Source organism: Betta splendens, chromosome 5 (genome assembly GCF_900634795.4).
Source record: "Betta splendens chromosome 5, fBetSpl5.4, whole genome shotgun sequence".
NCBI classification, from domain to species: domain Eukaryota; kingdom Metazoa; phylum Chordata; class Actinopteri; order Anabantiformes; family Osphronemidae; genus Betta; species Betta splendens.
Window position 1 is genome coordinate 11,013,075 of NC_040885.2, and position 17,719 is coordinate 11,030,793.

General features: G+C 47.5%; 2 protein-coding genes across 6 annotated transcripts in view; both read right to left on the minus strand.

Moving 5' to 3' along the window:
- celsr2 (cadherin, EGF LAG seven-pass G-type receptor 2) overlaps window positions 1-7,375 on the minus strand; it is a 36,056-nt gene extending 28,681 nt beyond the window's left edge. For all 4 annotated transcript variants that reach the window (XM_029151293.3, XM_055509213.1, XM_055509212.1 and 1 more), the window contains exon 1: window positions 3,519-7,375. In XM_029151293.3, coding sequence (XP_029007126.1) covers window positions 3,519-7,059 — 3,541 coding nt within the window. In that variant the 5' untranslated portion in view covers window positions 7,060-7,375. The remainder of the gene's footprint in view (window positions 1-3,518) is intronic.
- A 1,395-nt stretch (window positions 7,376-8,770) lies between these two features.
- On the minus strand, window positions 8,771-17,083 carry capzb (capping actin protein of muscle Z-line subunit beta). 2 transcript variants are annotated; one of them, XM_029151342.3, is made up of 10 exons: window positions 16,837-17,083; window positions 13,686-13,775; window positions 12,369-12,490; window positions 12,089-12,202; window positions 11,862-12,003; window positions 11,652-11,768; window positions 11,498-11,563; window positions 11,293-11,369; window positions 10,871-10,972; window positions 8,771-9,814 (listed from the first exon to the last, which is right to left on the minus strand). In XM_029151342.3, exons 1-9 carry the CDS (start codon window positions 16,837-16,839, stop codon window positions 10,879-10,881), a joined length of 825 nt encoding a protein of 274 aa, XP_029007175.1. In that variant the 5' UTR covers window positions 16,840-17,083; the 3' UTR covers window positions 8,771-9,814; window positions 10,871-10,878. The 2 variants fall into 2 exon arrangements, with proteins under 2 accessions (XP_029007175.1, XP_029007177.1); XM_029151344.3 differs by lacking the exon at window positions 10,871-10,972 and having other exon boundaries at window positions 16,837-17,080.
- Between the last annotated feature and the right edge of the window lie 636 nt (window positions 17,084-17,719).

Below are 17,719 nucleotides of genomic sequence, written 5' to 3' on the forward strand. Positions count from 1 at the left end.
CTTTAGAACTTTATGCGCCTCCCCTCACCTCCCCCCTCCTTCGCTCCACAAAAGAGACCTTACCCCTCGTCCCCACCCACAAGGAATTTCTCAGGCATTGCTGGGTTCACCATGACAACTGGGTGCTTAACAAAGCATTTCTCTTAGGCATTCTTCCTTTCACAGGGGAGGAGGGGGGGACAACAGTCAAAGAAAGACGGGCCAGGGTGGGGGGGGGCTGGAGAGAGAGAGGGTGGAGGAGTTTGAAATTATGGGAGGGAACAGCGGAGGTTACGGGGGTGAGAGCCATAGACCCGGGTAGATAGGACAAAAACACGGGAAATGGTGACAGGCGAACAAAACGTGGGAGAAGAGATACAGAATCAAGGTGATAGGTGACGTTAGGGGGGGAATTAAAGAAAAGAAACGGCGCTACGAGCATTCCAGGCGAGTGAATGTGACAAATGTTAACCAGGGGAGGACGACTCCAGTCACACAGAACTAGGCCGACCAAAAGCAGCCTGTGAATCAAGCACGGGGCAAACAGAAAGTCATCGGCCCCAGACAGCACAGAGAAGCAAGGTAGGCAGCGCTGAGGTGGAATAATTATAGGATGAGGAGGAGAGAGGCAATCACAGCTGCTAGAGACACACACACGCACACACACGCACACACGCACACACGCACACACGCACACACGCGCACACACACACACGCGCGCACACACACACACACACACACACACACACACACACACACACACACACACACACACACACACACACACACACACACACACACACACATATCTTGATGGGCTAATGTTACAGACCCCCGAGGAAGTCCCTCCACTGTCAGCGTATGCTTTAGAAGATTATAATGAAATTATGCTGGCTGAGCGTCTTGGCTTGGCTTGCTTATACAGTAGCCATTAAAATTCCAGTCCTGTAGCTCTCTGTCTTATGTGAAGATGGCGTGGAACAGTGGCAAAGACCACCAAAGATATAAAGGCACATAGGACTTTATGTCTGAATCCAATTAAAAAAAACATTTTCACTTTATTTTAAACTGGGCAATTATTAAACGAGCACTAAAGCATCTGAAAGAAAACTTCTCTGTCCCTGGTTGATGTTCTCTTCATCTCAGCATCCACTTCAGACTCACACTTCACATTCAAAGTGACCAGAGAGACACCGTAGCTGTCCACTCTGTGATTTGAGTGTGTGTCCAACCTGCAGTGTGATGTGAGCTGAATCTAAGTGCCATCATTAGTCCTGGAGGAGTGTTTGTCTGATCAATCTCTGCACTGGCCTTTTAATGGGGCCACAATCTGATTAAAACAGGCAGGAAGTGTCCTGAGAGGTTGTACTAACCTAAACATGTTGTATTGGCTCCTCAGGAAGCTCTATGTAACGGTGTCACATCTTCAGGCTCCTCGTTGAGCAAGACACATACAGAAAGTGTCAAAAGAAGAGAGCCTCACACATGGAGCATATTAAAATGTTAAAAATGAAGAAAGGATTAGATATACGATCTATCGGAAAATTAGCTTGGCTTTAAGGATGAAGGAAAAAGTAGGAGGGAAAAATCTCTGCAGTCAAATGCAAACACCTATTTATGCAGGCTCACGCTTGCCTGGCGACGGCAGTTCAGCCCCGCGTCTGTCAACACTGCTCCCAGGAAGGAGACGCAGCAGCTCTAATCCCACGGATGAGGGGACTTCACCTGCAGAAACCACCGCACGGCGCCGGCGTCGTCCTCGCTTCATCCCATCGACTACATCGCTCTGAACGACGCCAGGAACGACGCAACCTGAAGCTCAGCTGACACACGCCGAACGTCAGGGGCTGTCATTCGGCTTTTATGTGTCGGCTCGTGGTTTGGGGGTGAACACAATGCCTACAGACAATACTGGCTGCGATTTTAACAATCTGAAATGATGCGAGTCACACGAGAAGCAAGTTAGGAGACGCTCTTAAAAAGGAAAAGTAGAGCGAGTTGAGGGGATGCAATAGAATTAGACTAAAGTAGTAACGGTTACATTGTCAGCATTTGAACACGTGGTCCCATCTGAACCACTGCCTCCATGTCAGAGCTCAGAAACAATGTTAATCACAGTCCAACAACGTACAAAGGAGCCCATCAAAAACCGTCCGTCATAAGGGGCCTCCTGAACGACAACATGGAGGCAAAGATAATGGGAGGACTTGGGAGGTCCCCGGAGGGAGACGCCTCTAAAATTGGGGTCAGCAGCTCATCTTCCTCCCTCCTCCTCCTCCAACTGTCTAATGACGTCCCGCTTCTTTACAGTACGACTGTATGGTCCGAGTTTCCAGCTTCCTCCCCTCCCCTCCTCTGTCCTCCGTCTCCTGGAGGGGGGGCTGACACATAAACCCCAGCAGGTGTGGGACGCGCTGGGGAGGCACTGGCTCTACTCGGTCAGCGGCAGAGTCACAGCTGCTGCCCCCCCCCCCCACGGTCGAGTATGAGCTCCATCGCCTGCCCCTCAATCTGCAGCTCGCTATTGTTCTGCAGAGGGGTCACAGCAGAGCGCCAACCTATCATAACGACTACCCACGCTACCCATACAGCATCAGCTCATCAACCAATAGGAAAACACTTAACCCCGGCGCTACATCGACGCGCAGCCCCGTCAAACAGCTCCCAGGATTCCCAGCAGCTTTAATCCTCCCTGTTCTTGTTCTCTGGTTTCATCTGCACCCTCAAGAACGATTCCAGATCGGCTTCTCTGAGGCTGTGCCAAGGTCAGGGAGAAGGCGGCTTTACAGCGGCTCACGCTGCGTCAGGCAAACTCCAGCTGAGGTTAAGGCAGCACCTTCGCTCAGTGTGTGGGTGAAATTAAGCCCGGTCGCACATTTGGGAGCAAATAAAACAGTAATTTGCGCTGGCACGCAAAACTGAAAGGATCACACGGGCGGTTTAAGACTCGCAGGTCGGGGAAACAGAACACCGGCACTGGCGGAAGCGACACTCCAACCAGATTCACCAGCCTAAACATTGGCAGCGTTACATTTCAGCCTCTCTATCAAATTAGAAACCAACAAGTCAGTCAAACGCAGCAACACTGAATCAGGAATGTGACTGTGTGTGTGTGTGTGTGTGTGTGTGTGTGTGTGTGTGTGTGTGTGTGTGTGTGTGTGTGTGTGATGATGATGAGGCTGCCCACTGGAGTGAGGATCCCACAGGATGCAGACACGCTGACACAAACAGCTATTTCCATCGTCACAATAGACAAGAGCTAAATCAGGCATGTGTAAACAAGACTCCTCATTAACGCGGGGTCCAAAAGATTACAGTGTTTAAAAGCTTAAATCTCAGAGACTTGGCACCGTTGCTGTTCTCCTTTTTATGGAATGGAGTGGCAGTGAATATTAATCTTGCCTCACGAACATTTCTATTATGAGGAAATCACTTGAGGATACTGAATGAAGAGAGACTTAAGTCATCATCGCTTCCATTATCTGCTGAAGTGAGAATGCAAATGAAGATGCAGGAGTAGGAATAAAAAGCAGTCTCACCTGACACTGAGATCCTCATGGAGGCCTCCAGGGGCCTGTTGTTATCCAGGGCCCGGCTCAGCTGGATCTCTCCCGTGCTTTGGTTCAGGAGGACCAGGTTCAGCTCGTTCCCCACCTCGAAACTGTAGTGGAGCTGATCCGAGACGTCGGGGTCGAAGGCGGGGATGCGTCCGATCACGCCGGTGGGGAAGCTGCTCGCTTTGTCCGTGACGTAGTTGTTGAAGATGATCTGGAAGTTCTTCAGCACGGGCACGTTGTCGTTCTTGTCGATGAGCTTGATGTGGACCGTGGCCCGGCTCACCAGGGGGGCGGAGGTGGCCTGGACCACGATCACGTACTCGGACCTGGTCTCGTAGTCCAGGTCTATCAGTGCGGTGAGCTCCCCAGAGAAGATGTCCAGCTGGAACACCTCTGGGATGTTCCCCTCCACGATCTGGTACATGATCTGTGCGTTGCTGCCTTCGTCTGGGTCCGTGGCCGACACGTGTGACACCACCACGCCTATGGGGCTGTTCTCCTCCACCAGGATGTCGAACTCGTCCTTCTCAAACACGGGGGGGTTGTCGTTCACGTCCAGGATGGTAACTTGGATGTTCACGGGCGTCTTCAGGGCAGGGGCCCCTTTGTCCACCGCGAACGCCTGCAGGCTGTACACAGGCACGTTCTCCCGGTCCAACCTGCGCAGCGTGCGGACGATGCCGGAGGTGGATTCGATGATGAAGTCCCCGTCGCCGTCCTCTCCGCCTTGGAAGGTGTAGAAGACGCGGCCGTTGAGCCCAGAGTCTCGGTCGGTGGCGGACACCTGGACCACGCTGGTGAACACCGGCACGTCCTCCATCACTGAGCCCACGTAGTGATCCCTGAGGAAGCGCGGGGAGTTGTCGTTGACGTCGTTGACCAGGATCTCCAGGTAGGTGGTGTCGGACTTCTGGGGGATGCCGTTGTCCCGCGCCGTGATGGCGAGCGTGTAGGACACCTGGTCCTCGTAGTCCAGCTCCATCTGCGTGGTGACGGCGCCGGTGTCTGGGTCGATGTCGAACTGAGGGATGCTGTCGTCCATATAGTAGGTGATGCGGGCGTTCTCGCCCGTGTCCTCGTCCGTGGCGCTGATCACCACCACCGTGGTGCCCACGGGCCGGTCCTCGTTGATGTTGACCGTGTAGTGTGAGCTCTGGAACACGGGCCGGTGCGTGTTGGCGTCGGTGACGTTGACCATCACCTTGGCCGTGTCGAAGCGGGTGCCGTCGCTGGCGGTGACGGTGAGGACGTACTGTCGCTCTAGCTTGTAGTCCAAGGGCAGCGCCAGCGTGATGAGGCCGCCGCCGCTCTGGCTGGTGATGGAGAACCTGTTACGGGTGTTTCCGCTGGATATCTGATAGGTCACCACGCTGTTAATGTCCTGGTCCACGGCCGACACCGTCACCACGCTGGTCCCCACGGCCGCGTCCTCGTTCAATCGCATGTAATACGCCTTCTGGGTGAACTCCGGGTTGTTGTCGTTGACGTCCAGGATGGTCATGCTAATGCTGGCTGACGAGGACATGACCGGGTAGCCGTGGTCGCGGGCCTCCACTCCGAAGTTGTAAAAGTCTACGCTCTCCCTGTCCAGCTCGGCCGCCACCACGATCCAGCCTGTGCTGTTGTTGATGCTGAAGGGGAAGTGCGGCGTGGTCTCAGTGAGCCGGTACTCCAGCCGGGAGTTTTCCCCGGAGTCGGCGTCCACCGCTTGGATGTGGATGATGGAGTAGCCCAGGGGCACGTTCTCCAGCACGGTGGCCTGGAAGGGAGTGCTGACGAAAATGGGGGCGTTGTCGTTGACGTCCAGCACCTGCACCGTGACCAGGCCGCTGATGTTGGACAGCGGCGGGCGTCCTCCATCCTGAGCTCTGATCCTCAGGGTGTATTCCTTGTTGGCCTCGTAGTCCAGCTGACTCACTAGGTCCATCTTACCCGTCTGGGCGTCGATATAGAACTGCCCCCTCGTGTTCCCGCTCATGATGCTGAAGTGCACCACAGCGTTGCTCCCTCTGTCCTGATCCGTGGCGGTGACCTGCAGGATCTCCGTGTTGGGGGTCATGTCCTCCGGCACCTGGACCACGTAGCGCTTCTCGCTGAACTGGGGAGCGTTATCGTTATCGTCCTCCACCACTATGTGGACTGTGGCCGTGGCACTGCGGGGCCCCGGGTCTCGGCCTTGGTCGTTCGCTTCCACTAGCAGCATGTAGGATTCCACCTCCTCTCGGTCCACCAGGCCCTTAGTGCGGATGACGCCGGAGCGCGGGTCGATCTCAAACACGTCGCTGGAGCCGTTACTGTTGAGGATGTGGTAGAGGATGTTGCCGTTGACCGGCGCGTCCCCGTCGGTGGCCCTCACGGTCAACACCTCGTAGCCTATCTCTAGGTTCTCCCGGATGCTCTCCTTGTAGTCCTGCTGCTCGAACGCGGGGTCGTGATCGTTCGTGTCACGGACCGTGACGGTGAGGGTGGCCATGGCCGTGCGCCGCGGCGCGCCGTGGTCCACCGCGGTCACGCGAAACACGTGCGTGTCTTTCGTCTCCCGGTCCAGCACCTCTACTGTGGACACAAGGCCACTGGCCGGGTCCACGGCAAAGAGGTTGTTGGAGCGACTATCAAAGAGAGCCTCGATGAAATACTCCAGCCTGCCGGCCTCCCCCTCGTCCGAATCCACTGCTTTCAAAACAACAACAGAGGCCCCGGCTGGTTTATTCTCCGCTACAGACACTTGGTACATCGGGGGCTGAAACTGGGGGCTGCTGTTGGTGCTTCTCCTCCTCCTACTCACAATCCCTGCATTAGACTGCGCTGCCTTTTGCAATAGCTTCCCTAGGCGGCCCTGCCTAAAGGGGCCCTGGCCCACGCGCCAGTGGATGGAGACGGGGTGGACCTGAGCGCTCAGCCCGCTCCCTGTGAGGACGTCGCAGAGCAGGTCTAGCTCCAGGAGGGTGTCCTGCCTCCAGCACAGAGTCTCAGACACAAACAAGTCCCCCTCAGAGAAATAAAAGTCCCGGCCGTTGGTGACTCTGCAGCGGACCGGAGAGCCCGGCAGCAGCCCCCCCACTGGGAATAAAGCAGAGCCTGCTGGGTGGCACCGGGAGAGTCGGTGGCCGTGCGGGATGAACAAGCTGAGGACCTCCATGTCCCACCGAGGCTTACTTTTACGCGTGTTTGAACAGTTCCTACCGTGAACGCGCACGTCATACCGGCTGGTGCGGAGGTGCCTGAAGCCGGAGTCCGCGCAGTCCGCCACGGTGTACACGGCAAAAGGGTTGGAGCCCAGCGAGCGGCACCGGATCGAGTCCGACACGAACACGACGCCCGCGGCCGCGTCCGTGCCCAGGAAGCGCTCCGTCCACTTGGGAGCGAGGACCTGACGCAAAGTACAGCGCGCGCTCCTGCGCGCGTCGGCCACCACCGTCCCCGGTCCCGCATCCTCGCCGGTGTGGACGGAGAAGCAGCCCGCCGGCGAAAGCAGCCGGCACCAGCAGAGCAGCGCCAACAAATTCCACTTAGCGAAGTGCATCGCGGCTCAGTGTCGCTCCGCCGCGCTCCGAGTGCGAATGTTCCTGCCGCCGCTTATTCCTTTAAACTTTGCGCCCGTGAGTTTCCCTTTGTTGCGGAGCAGCCATGCTCTCTGCGGGGCGCACTTCCTCCGGGCCACTCCGGGTCGCGTTTTGAGGGGCAACCTGGCGCTAATCGTCGGCCGAAGCCCCTCGCACGCGCTCGCTCACACGCAGCAACAGGGGCAGGAGCGGCAGCAGCTACACCTCCGCTCCGTCCGCGCGACTCCGCTTGAATGATGAAAAAAATGGCTCCTGCTGCCGCTGCGCCTTGAGGCTCCTCATTATCATAAACCTGTGTGCGCGAGTAAGATAGAGAGACAGAGAGACAGAGAGAGAGAGAGAGAGAGAGGGAGGGAGCGAGCGAGCGAGCGAGAGAGAGAGACTCACTGGAGTCTAAACTAGACTTACTTATATCAGATGGCGTTGGAGTTGAAAGCATATAATGTATCACTATTGTTACGTTATTTTTAAAACCTTATCATGCGTTTACATCACAGAGACGCAGTGTTACGTAATATTTCGTAGGCCAATAGAAATTTATTATAAATATGTTGAAAAAAGGAAAAAGATTCAAACAAACGAAATACTAGAGTTGTTTGATGTGTGACGTTTATTAATATTGGTTTATTTCCTTTTTCTGAATATTGTGCGTTTAAAACACGATTTTAATGAACCCGTGTGGCTTATATTTCACGTGCTGCGTGTCACTGCCACCTAGTGGACAAACCGTGGCCGCACCACAGCTTCAGAACCAGTTTGTTCTCGCGCTGCAGATGAGGAACCAACCATTTGAAGAATTAACGGGACTCTTCACCTCTTGCAAAAGTGAGTCGAGGTTTTAATGCCTGGCAGCACAGAGGAAAAATAATCTGACTAAAAAGTCCAATTAGTAGCTCTTCAGCTTTGAGCGCATCAATCACATGATCTCCATCAGGGTGGATTTCTAGCATATTAACTGCATCTTTTTCATCTTGGCTCCAAGGTTGAAAGTTCATTACATTAAAAGATGTTTAATACATTACTGCCATCACTGAGAAGTATGCTCCGTTCCATCATCCAGTTATATATATATGAGTAAGAAGCTGACATTTTAGTGGTCTGCTTCTTTCCAACCATATGAAGTGAGGCGGTTTCAGGCTGAATTGATAGTTGCTGTTTTAGTCAGGCCTCTAACTTAAGGCATTTGACAGAGAAAACAATTTACCTCCAACTAGAAGTGATCTGGTCAAAAAATGCAAAACAATTTACATTATTAAAATGGTAGAGCTTAAAATCAGGCCTGAAGCAGGTACGTGGGTAAACGGCTGCCAGAGGTTAAAATATCCAAGAGCAATGAGAAGGATACTAGAGTGGAAGAACTAAACCCAGTAGAAAACTGAACTTGTTCTCCCCCAACTTTAGTCTTGTAATAAACACAGTGGCAAATGCTGATTCGGTGCTTCTCATGGCTTCTCTAATGTTTAGCCTTGTACAGCATTTCTTAACCACTGTAACAAACTATATAAATACAGTACTAGACTATTACACATCTGCCTGCACCAATGTTACACACACTACCACATGAATAAACCAATAAAGTTTTTAAAACTTTAAGGGTAATAAGGCATTAAGATGTGTCTTTTTAATAGTGCAGCTCATCATTAATCGATGAAAAACAAACAAAAAAACATCTACTTTTTACTGTTTTTATTGTTGCTGGAGGCTCTAATACAATATGAATAAGCTTTACAAAATAAAAACAAAACAAAAATACAACAAAAGATTCCCCTCCAAAATGGAAACAAAGGTTTCCACTGAGACACAAAGACAAACTGTGACCCCCAACAAAGACATAAGTGAGCGAGAAGAGTTGAATAATCTAAACAGAGGGGAAGCAAACGGTCATGTTATACACAGTGTAGAGGGCTGGGCTGACCATGTGGGTGTGATTCTAACAGTCCATCCCCATGTTTGATAGGTCTACATTTCCTCTGACTGCAGCCCGATGCTCCCATGCACGCAGACAGAGTGGAAAACAGAACCAGAGTCCGCCCTCATGTTTGCACCAAGTACATCACCCAGAAAAAGTACAGTTATACACTGACAGTTATATTCTATAGAAATATATTGTGGGAGGTGTCATAGACAAAAATAGGTGCAAGAAATAAATTTGATGTACATAATAACGACATTCCCACCAGGCCTACACAGTCTACAGCAGTCTGTGTCCGTCTCCTCGTCATGGAGGAAGAGTTGCGAAAGTCGCTCAATTCAAACTGACTGAAGACACATCAGCTGTGAGAACATCTGGGAGTATTACTACAATGATCCTCACACTGTAAGATTATCATTAACCATGGTAATACTATCATTATATTCATAACATGAGAGAAGAGACAGAAAAGAGGGGTAAAGAGAGAGGGGGATCTAATGGCTTTATGACAGGTGAAGAGATGCATGAAAAAAAAATGACAGGAAAAAAAACAAAACAAATAAAAGCTAAGCATTTTCTCCTTTTTGTTTTTCCACAAATAAACAAGAGTGCAGTACTGAAACAGGCATGGAGGAAGAGATGCAAAGAAACAGAAAAGACAGCAGAGATGAGAAAGAGAGAGAGAGAGTGAGAGAAGAAAACAACAGTAGCATTTCTAGCTGTTCTGTTTGCGTTTGAGCGCCACCATCAGTTCGCCCTTCAGAGCCTCCTGCTTCGACTTGTCAGCCAGAGACTGAACACTCCTGTATCAAGACACAGAAAGAACAACATGTCAGCATATGATCAACCAGGAAAAGAGCGAGGAAGCTGGCGATGGGAAGAGAAGATCTGGTGAGTTCAGGAGAAATTTCAAAATGTTAGTTACATCAACAGCACAGTCCAGTTGTCTCTGGGGAGGGAAGATGGTGCAAAACGTATATGAACATGCATGAAGGATAATTTAGGCATTGCACACATGGAACACTAACATCAGGCAAAATAAACTATTTGTGGTCATGCAGCTGAATCATGTGCTTCACCTACTTGCGGAAATCATGAACTCTGAGCATTACACTAAACTTAAAAAAAAGTAAACACTTGAATTGAAATTCTTTCACAGGCATTTTTACAGAAGTTTCTTCCTTCAATAAGACCGTGTGTTACACACAGTACAAACACACCACTTAACACAACCTTATTAGGCAACAAATGGCAAAACAGAGAAGGATTGCTTTGCATTTTTAGTCACGTTAGTACCTTTCCTCCAAGCAGAGGTCCCGGTTAATACAAACCTGCACAACATGCTCACACAGCTGCTCTTTACGCTCTGAAGAGCATGCGGTTTGTTTACATACAGTCTCACATCCACACACACGCATTCAGCGCTTGTTATCTACTAATACAGGCATATCTGCACCAGAAAACTACACAACAACCTCCTGCTTGTTTGTTTTAATGGCTGCATAAAACCAAAAAAACTGGCAAACAGTCATTCAAGTGTTTTATGACATCCCTGTGAATCTCTTTCAATACCATCTTCATTTATCTGTTTGAACTTAAATGGTAAAATACTTAAGAAACTGTCATGGTAGTTTTTATCTTACACCATTCCTCTGGATTTAGCAACAGGCTTCAGTTCACATTCTCAGCACTATCTCACTATAGTACTATATGTATCTGATGTGGCTTCAACTGGAAACTAAATGTGATTTTACTCAAATGTCTTATTTTAAAGAATGAGTAGACATTTTCTTTTTACCATTAAATCAAATACACACATGCGTTCATACACATACACACGTTTCCATGCCAGCTTGTACCTCTGACCCTAGTCAATGAAGATCTGACGCTGGGTGAGGACCTGTGACAGCTCCTTTTGGAGCTGCCGGTACTTTTGGTTATCAGGCAAAGACTCAATAGATCTGAGGCACAGAAAGGAAGAAGAAGGCGGGAATAGAGGGGACAGACAGTGACAAGAATGCAGCAGATGGAAGACAGTAAAAATGAACATTGAAATGAGCAGTTGGATTGAAAATAACACTGAAAGATGGACAGAAAAGGAAACTTAAATAAAACAAGAGATTTTGATTTAAGAAATAAAAGAAAAAATCTGGTCAAACAAAAGACAACCAGATTCTGGTTCACAGGACACATTTACAAAATACTTTCTGCAGATGCTGCTGAACCGCAGGCCTGTAGAAAAAAAAGGTCCAAAACAACTAGAGCAATTGTGTCACAGTACCTTAGGCCATTGACAATATCCTTAGTCTTCCCAAAGTAGATTTCATTCAGTGTGGAACGAATCTTGTTCTCCATATCCTAAAACAACAAACAAAATAGTTGCAACATTGCTGAAAAATTCATCATGTGGATCACAGCATCTTATGGCTGTTTAATCATTAGGAAACATCAGAATAAGGAAGTGGGGCAATAGAAGTTGTACAGACTTCGACAAGGCGGCCGATGTTGGCGATGTGGGGTGAGGATTCTCCAACTGTTTCATCCTTTTCCATCTGTGAAAAAATGAAGCCAAAATGAGTTGAAACAAGAGTGGAGCACAGCTGGCTCCTTTTCGGCGGATTTGTGGTTACTTCGTCATACCTGTCTTGTAAGACTGCCGCCCAGGTTCATAGTTCCAGAATCAGTCTTGGTTGTCTGGAGCCACAGCATGACAGTGGAGGTGAGTTTGTAGTGAGCAGTGCGACCACTTGACTTTTCCTGCACAAACAGACAGACAGACCAACACACTAGGATTTTTAGTGCAATTCAATGCCATTAGCATCCTATTGCAAATATCATGCTGATTCTGACCTGCACTTCCACCACATGGATGGAGTCCCAGCAGCCTTTGATCTTCTTGGATCCATCTCCAGCCTTCTTGATGAGAATAACTCCAGCGAAGCCATGATCCAGGTCCCATAGGTACACAGAAGACACACCACCCTCAAAGTACCTTAACACACAAACACAACCCAGGTCACAAAAAGTCGACACTAACCATTCATTAAAAACTCCTGCTATCCATCGCAGATACTCACAGGTCTCTGTACTGGTCAAAGGCGTTATTGGCTTCAACCTCGAGTTTCCTCAGACGTGCTGATGGCATGGCACCGTCTTCAATGGGAGGTTCATATTTATTGCTCCACGGAGATCTGAAATATGCAAGAACATAATGTAATATGTGACACACATCACAAAGAGTTTTCCATGATTCTTGTGACAGTGGCCTTGGTACCGAATAGTATCATAAAAGAGGACATTTAGCTACTCTCTATTGGCTAGAAATCAAACTTTTATAAGATCTGGGACTTTTATAACCTGTAGGAGTCGCCGTCTCTGTTGTAATCACAGAGCAGATAGTCTTTTCCCACCACCTTGTCCCGGGCAATCTTCAGGGGCTGGTCCACAGAGGACAAGAGGTCCTCACACAGGCTGGGTACCTGGACACAAACAAAATGAGGAAAAGCTCAGCACAATAACGTTATAATGACATTGGCACAAAACCTTTCTGCAGCAGAGAGCAGGATTGCACAGCAACAAAGTAATGGTATAAAATACAATACTCCTTTTAAGTCAAACATGATTCCAAATTCTTCTCTGCATCTCAAATTCTAGCAGGGGTTACTGAGTGGTGGTAAAATGAAATATCCATGTGAAACATAATATCAAGATAAGAGGATACAAATTACTTCTCAGAGTGACATGGACCCCCTCTTCTGTCTTTCTGCATTGGACCATAAACACAAAAGAGGCCCTGTTTTCCCCAACTCCAACACACACCTGGTCCCAAGGCTCAACCCAGAATGGGTAAAAAAAGTAATATGAGGGGGAAACCAAGCAGGACAAGTGTGTTAGAGAGGATAATGCGGAAATCGGCGATGGAGAAAAGTGGCAGCAACAGCAACGACAGAGGGGATTTTAGTTTATTCTGAAATGGGAAGTTTGAGCGTGGATGCTGCAGCCTTAACTTCCCTGCAAGAGGAATTGACTGACAGCTGTGATAATATTCACTAACAACTGAACACAGCTAAATGGGAGAGGAGAGGGCTGCCTGGGGGAACGAGGTTAAAGGTGTGTGGAGCGGGAGGAGATCAGGTGGGGGTCTGGCTGTAAATGAAGGAATATGCCCGCAAAATTCAGTGCCATGCAAACACTGGTATACGTGTGACTTGATTTGTGTCTAATTTAGCTTAATCATCTGGCACACCAAACTGGCTTTTAAATGAGGAGCTGGAAATGGGAAGATACAATAGTTTCACGTACACCGAAATTTTAATGGGTTATCAAGATGACAATGTTTATAGCAGATAGTATACTTAAATAGTATAGAACAACAAACATGTTCTGTTTCTGTTTATTATAATCTTCTGTAATCATTGTTCTACCAGTTTTACTGGGTCCTTCGTGAGGTCTTTAATCCTGTTGTGTCACAATTTTAATAATTTTTGTGCATTTGCTTTTTATATTACCTGGAAAAGACCAACTTCACCTTTAATGTCCACAAGTCATCTAGTCAGTTATCATGTATGACAGCACTGATAGGTATTTAACCCACATTAAGTAGAACAGGTTAACCTACACCTGGCACTGTGTGTTTTTATTATGACAAAACTGATAGAGAAGACAAAGACTCACCAAGTCAATGAGGTCACTGAGGTTCTTCTCGATCTGCTGAGGAGGCAGACGCCTCATCAGATCCAGGGCACAGTCTAGCTGCTGGTCGTTCTGAAACACATACAACCAAAAGAAGATCAGCTATCATTTACCAATTACATAACATTAAGTTGAATTAATATATTAATTATTGCTAGGAAACCACACGGTTTCACGTCCTTAATAAATAGACTTGAACCTGACCCTGTAACACTGTGTATACTTTGAAACCAAACTCACAACATGCAGACACATCGAATTGAGTAACAACCACTTAAACAAGATCTTACTGGTGAGCTACACCTACTGTATACACAACTGCAGGCCGGACAGTTCACTTTTCATTCCAGACGTGACAACCTTAAACAAAATAGCATCACTCTTGTCAACACAAGCCCGTCCCTGACAATTAAAGGTAGCCTGATTATCTAACAAAATGCTGATAAATATAATAAAATGCAGGTAAACCCAGAAATATCTATTTAACAATGATTTTATTGCACCATGCAAGTCCTAATGATATGATGCAACAACCTGAAAATTAGTGAATAAAATATTTCAAAGCTGTCTTACGTGATTTGCTGCAGTATTAAATAGAAAATAGCACAGTATTGTCCCGACTGTATAATCTCCTACAGTCTGTGTCAGGATACTGTTCTGCAAGAAATATTCACACCCTTGCAAACAAACTCTGCTCACTGTGAAATTATATGCAGAGTTTCCAGATGAGCAGACTAAGCACGACTCGTGATTTGTCATGCGAGTAGCCCAAACGAACCGTTCAATAACTAGAAACTGCTTTGTGTGTCAAGCACTGACGTATGTGACACACCTGTCCTTATCCAAAGCAGTGGTGCCTGAGCAGATGTGGCTCCTGAGCTGTACACAGGAGCACATGTCATCTAGAAAGACAGCTGGAAAAACGCTCAAAAACAAAGTCTTGATTTGAAGAGTTTAGAATATTTATTATTCATTTCCAATAAAGGAGCTTTCTGTGTGTCTGATATACCATTTATCATTGTATTTTATGCAAAACAACTCAATTGAAGTTTTGAATAATACTGGCAAAGTGAATGGTGAGTCTGATCAGACAATCACCTGGTAAGTTTTATCAGACTCTAGGTCTGGTCTATCCATGTAGTTAAAGCATGATGACCTAAGGAGCTCATCAACATCTTTAGTCTATATGAAACAGGAAGATGGAATGATTGGAATAACTATAGAAACTACAAAAAGGTATTCATCCACAGTGGTCATAAATAATAAAAATGTGTGTTTAATAGGAAAGCTTCACTGACATTACATTACAGCCTTCAGCACAACCCAACACCAACAAGAGCAGTTCCGTTTTTGGTTACATGAGCCATAACCAGAGGCTTTGCTGTGTAATTCATCACCGTGTTCAAATTTGATAATGTGTTCTTTAATTACACACTGTGCAGCAAGAGCCATGTAACAGATCAGCATTCCTGTCTCCTGCTTGGGTTACACTCTTTAAAAAGGTTTACTGTAGGTTTTATTCTATGTTCCCCCTAGGCTCTCTCTCCCTTAAATATGCAGTGAGGTGTGTTAGTGACCAGAGGAGGGAAGGCCTGCCACAACATGAAACTTTGGGAAATGTGTAGGAAGATGCAACTAAGTCGGTGTGTAAGAGTAAAAGAACAAAACATGTTTTTCAGGTAATGCTTTCAAGTTACAGGGTTTGATTTAGTTCCTTTTGTCTGCAATGTTAATCAATGTCAAGAAACATGTTCTTTTTTTTAGGAAAAACTAAGTTTTAGGCTTATGCAGGCTTAGTGGAGGCTGCATAAGCCATATTCATATTAATAACATGTCAATGATATCAACACGGTTATCATTTGCTATGCCAATTTTAAAAAAAATCTGTTTTTTGTCTGAAAACACTAATTATCTGTGGAGCAACTGCTCAAATGAATGAGGCAAACCAAATAGGCCTGTAGCTGCTAGCTGATAAAAAGATGATGACATGTTATGGACCCCCCCTCCCTATAAACACTTTTCTTATGGATGACCCCAGACATAGCAGATGTTTCTAGGCAATGTCCGTCTTGCTATTTCTTCTTGTCAAACTCTCTCAGGTGATGAATCAGTCTGCTCCATCAGGCACCTGCGCTCCTTGACGCTGTGTTTACCAGCGCTCCTGTCTCAGTGTAAACACTAGCTCATACCAACATCCCCTGGGGTCTGTGGTGAGTCTGAGCCAGCGGGATGGATGAGGTGAAGCTGAGGACAGTGGGGAAATGAGGAGAAAAAACAGCTGCTGTTCCCAGCTTAAGAATAACAAATTTGAAGCTAGGGGAAGTACTACAGGTCATACTTTAATAAGCTGCCTGGGAGAACAAGACGGGACTCTAGACAGCCAGAACAGAGCACCAACAGTTTAGTGTAATAGTATGCTCTAAGCTCGACTACGTGTCAATTACAGTGTCACTGCCACATAAGCTGAACAGGGAGAAAAACATTCAAAAGCAAGGACGACAGTTGTGATTTATAAAAGCAACAATTTCCTTAAAGTAAAATAGTAAAGTCACGATGAACGTCGCAGGACAGGAAAACTCAGAACTCAGCAGGGCAGCCTGACAGCTTGCCATAGTTTGGAATAGGAGGAGCAAGTCTTTATTTAGCTACAGGCATCCCAGCCCTTGACTATTTTAGCCACGGTGCGCGTGTGTGCGTGTGCGCGACCAGAGGGTTGTATGTGCGTGTGATATATTCGGGCTAGTCTCTAATGCTGTTCACGAACTTGTGTCACATCCAAAACATCCTGTGCTAACTTCATGACTGCAGGGCATCCAGCTTGGCTAACAGCTAGCAACGAGCTAACCAGCTATAAGACGATGCTACTAGCTTAGCCGTTAAGCTAATTCATTCGTATCCGGTAGGGACAAGTTTTGCACATAGTGCGGGTCAGTCACACGGAGGGGATTTATACACTTGGCTCTCCCGCTGCAGGTGCTGGCGCTGCTCCTCTCGTGTTTCCCGCAGCTCCTCCACTCCGCGTTAGCCTAGCTTAGCAGCCCCAGCCGTCAACGGTTAGTTAGCAGTAGCCAGCAGCCCCACCAAACCCATTACCCGTTCCCGTCTCTCCCACTAGCTCTTCCGCGGCCCTTACCATGTCTGCGGCGGTCTCAGCGGGGCGAGGAAGCACAGGTTCTCCGACGGTTGTACTCGTTAGCTCGACTGCGGCGCAACAAAAAGCTCCTCACGCCTTTTGTTGTTTTTTAGTGCCCCTTAGAATATGTTTTGTTCGCCTCTCCCTCACTGAACCCAGCCCTGTCAGCGAAATTCACTTCCTCAACCGGGCTACAGGAAGAAGGCTGCGTTGAGAAAACAGGCCGCGGTAGCATGTCCGGGTCACTCCGGGCTTTCTCCGCAGCAGCCAATAGCCGAGGAGCGAGACAGGCATTGCCAAGTATGGAAGGAGAGGTGTGGTACGGTAGACACGCGCTCATAGGGGGCAGCACGTGCACAAGAGCGCTGTTATCTAGATGGGTTGTTTTGGAGTAATAACAATACAATAACAAACCAGTAACGCGACTTCTCATTTAAATGTCACAAATAAAGCGCTGTTAACGTCATGTTTTAAATGTACTATTTCGATTTATTATAAGTACAGACTGGTTCACTCGTTTTTATCTGATTGTACGTAGCAAATGTTTTTTCAGTTTCAGGTTGTTATGTCATTCATGTCATTGACGTTCCTTTGTCTCTGGATATTTTTGTATTCTTGGCTTCATTTGTGTCTATTTTTGACCAACAGTCTATTGTTTTGATTTGCAAGTTTTATAGATTCACAGGAAACAAAACCCGTGATGTGAGATTGTGAAAACAATTTCTTGCACTCAGTTTAAATTAGGCTGCTAACAGAGTTAGACCTACACGTGATTTCCTGTGATGCACTTATGTGAAGGTAGCTTCTCAGCACTCATCTGGGTTAGATGTTTACTGAAGCACTATGTTCATATAAATATGTCAATTAATTAATTCAAAAACGT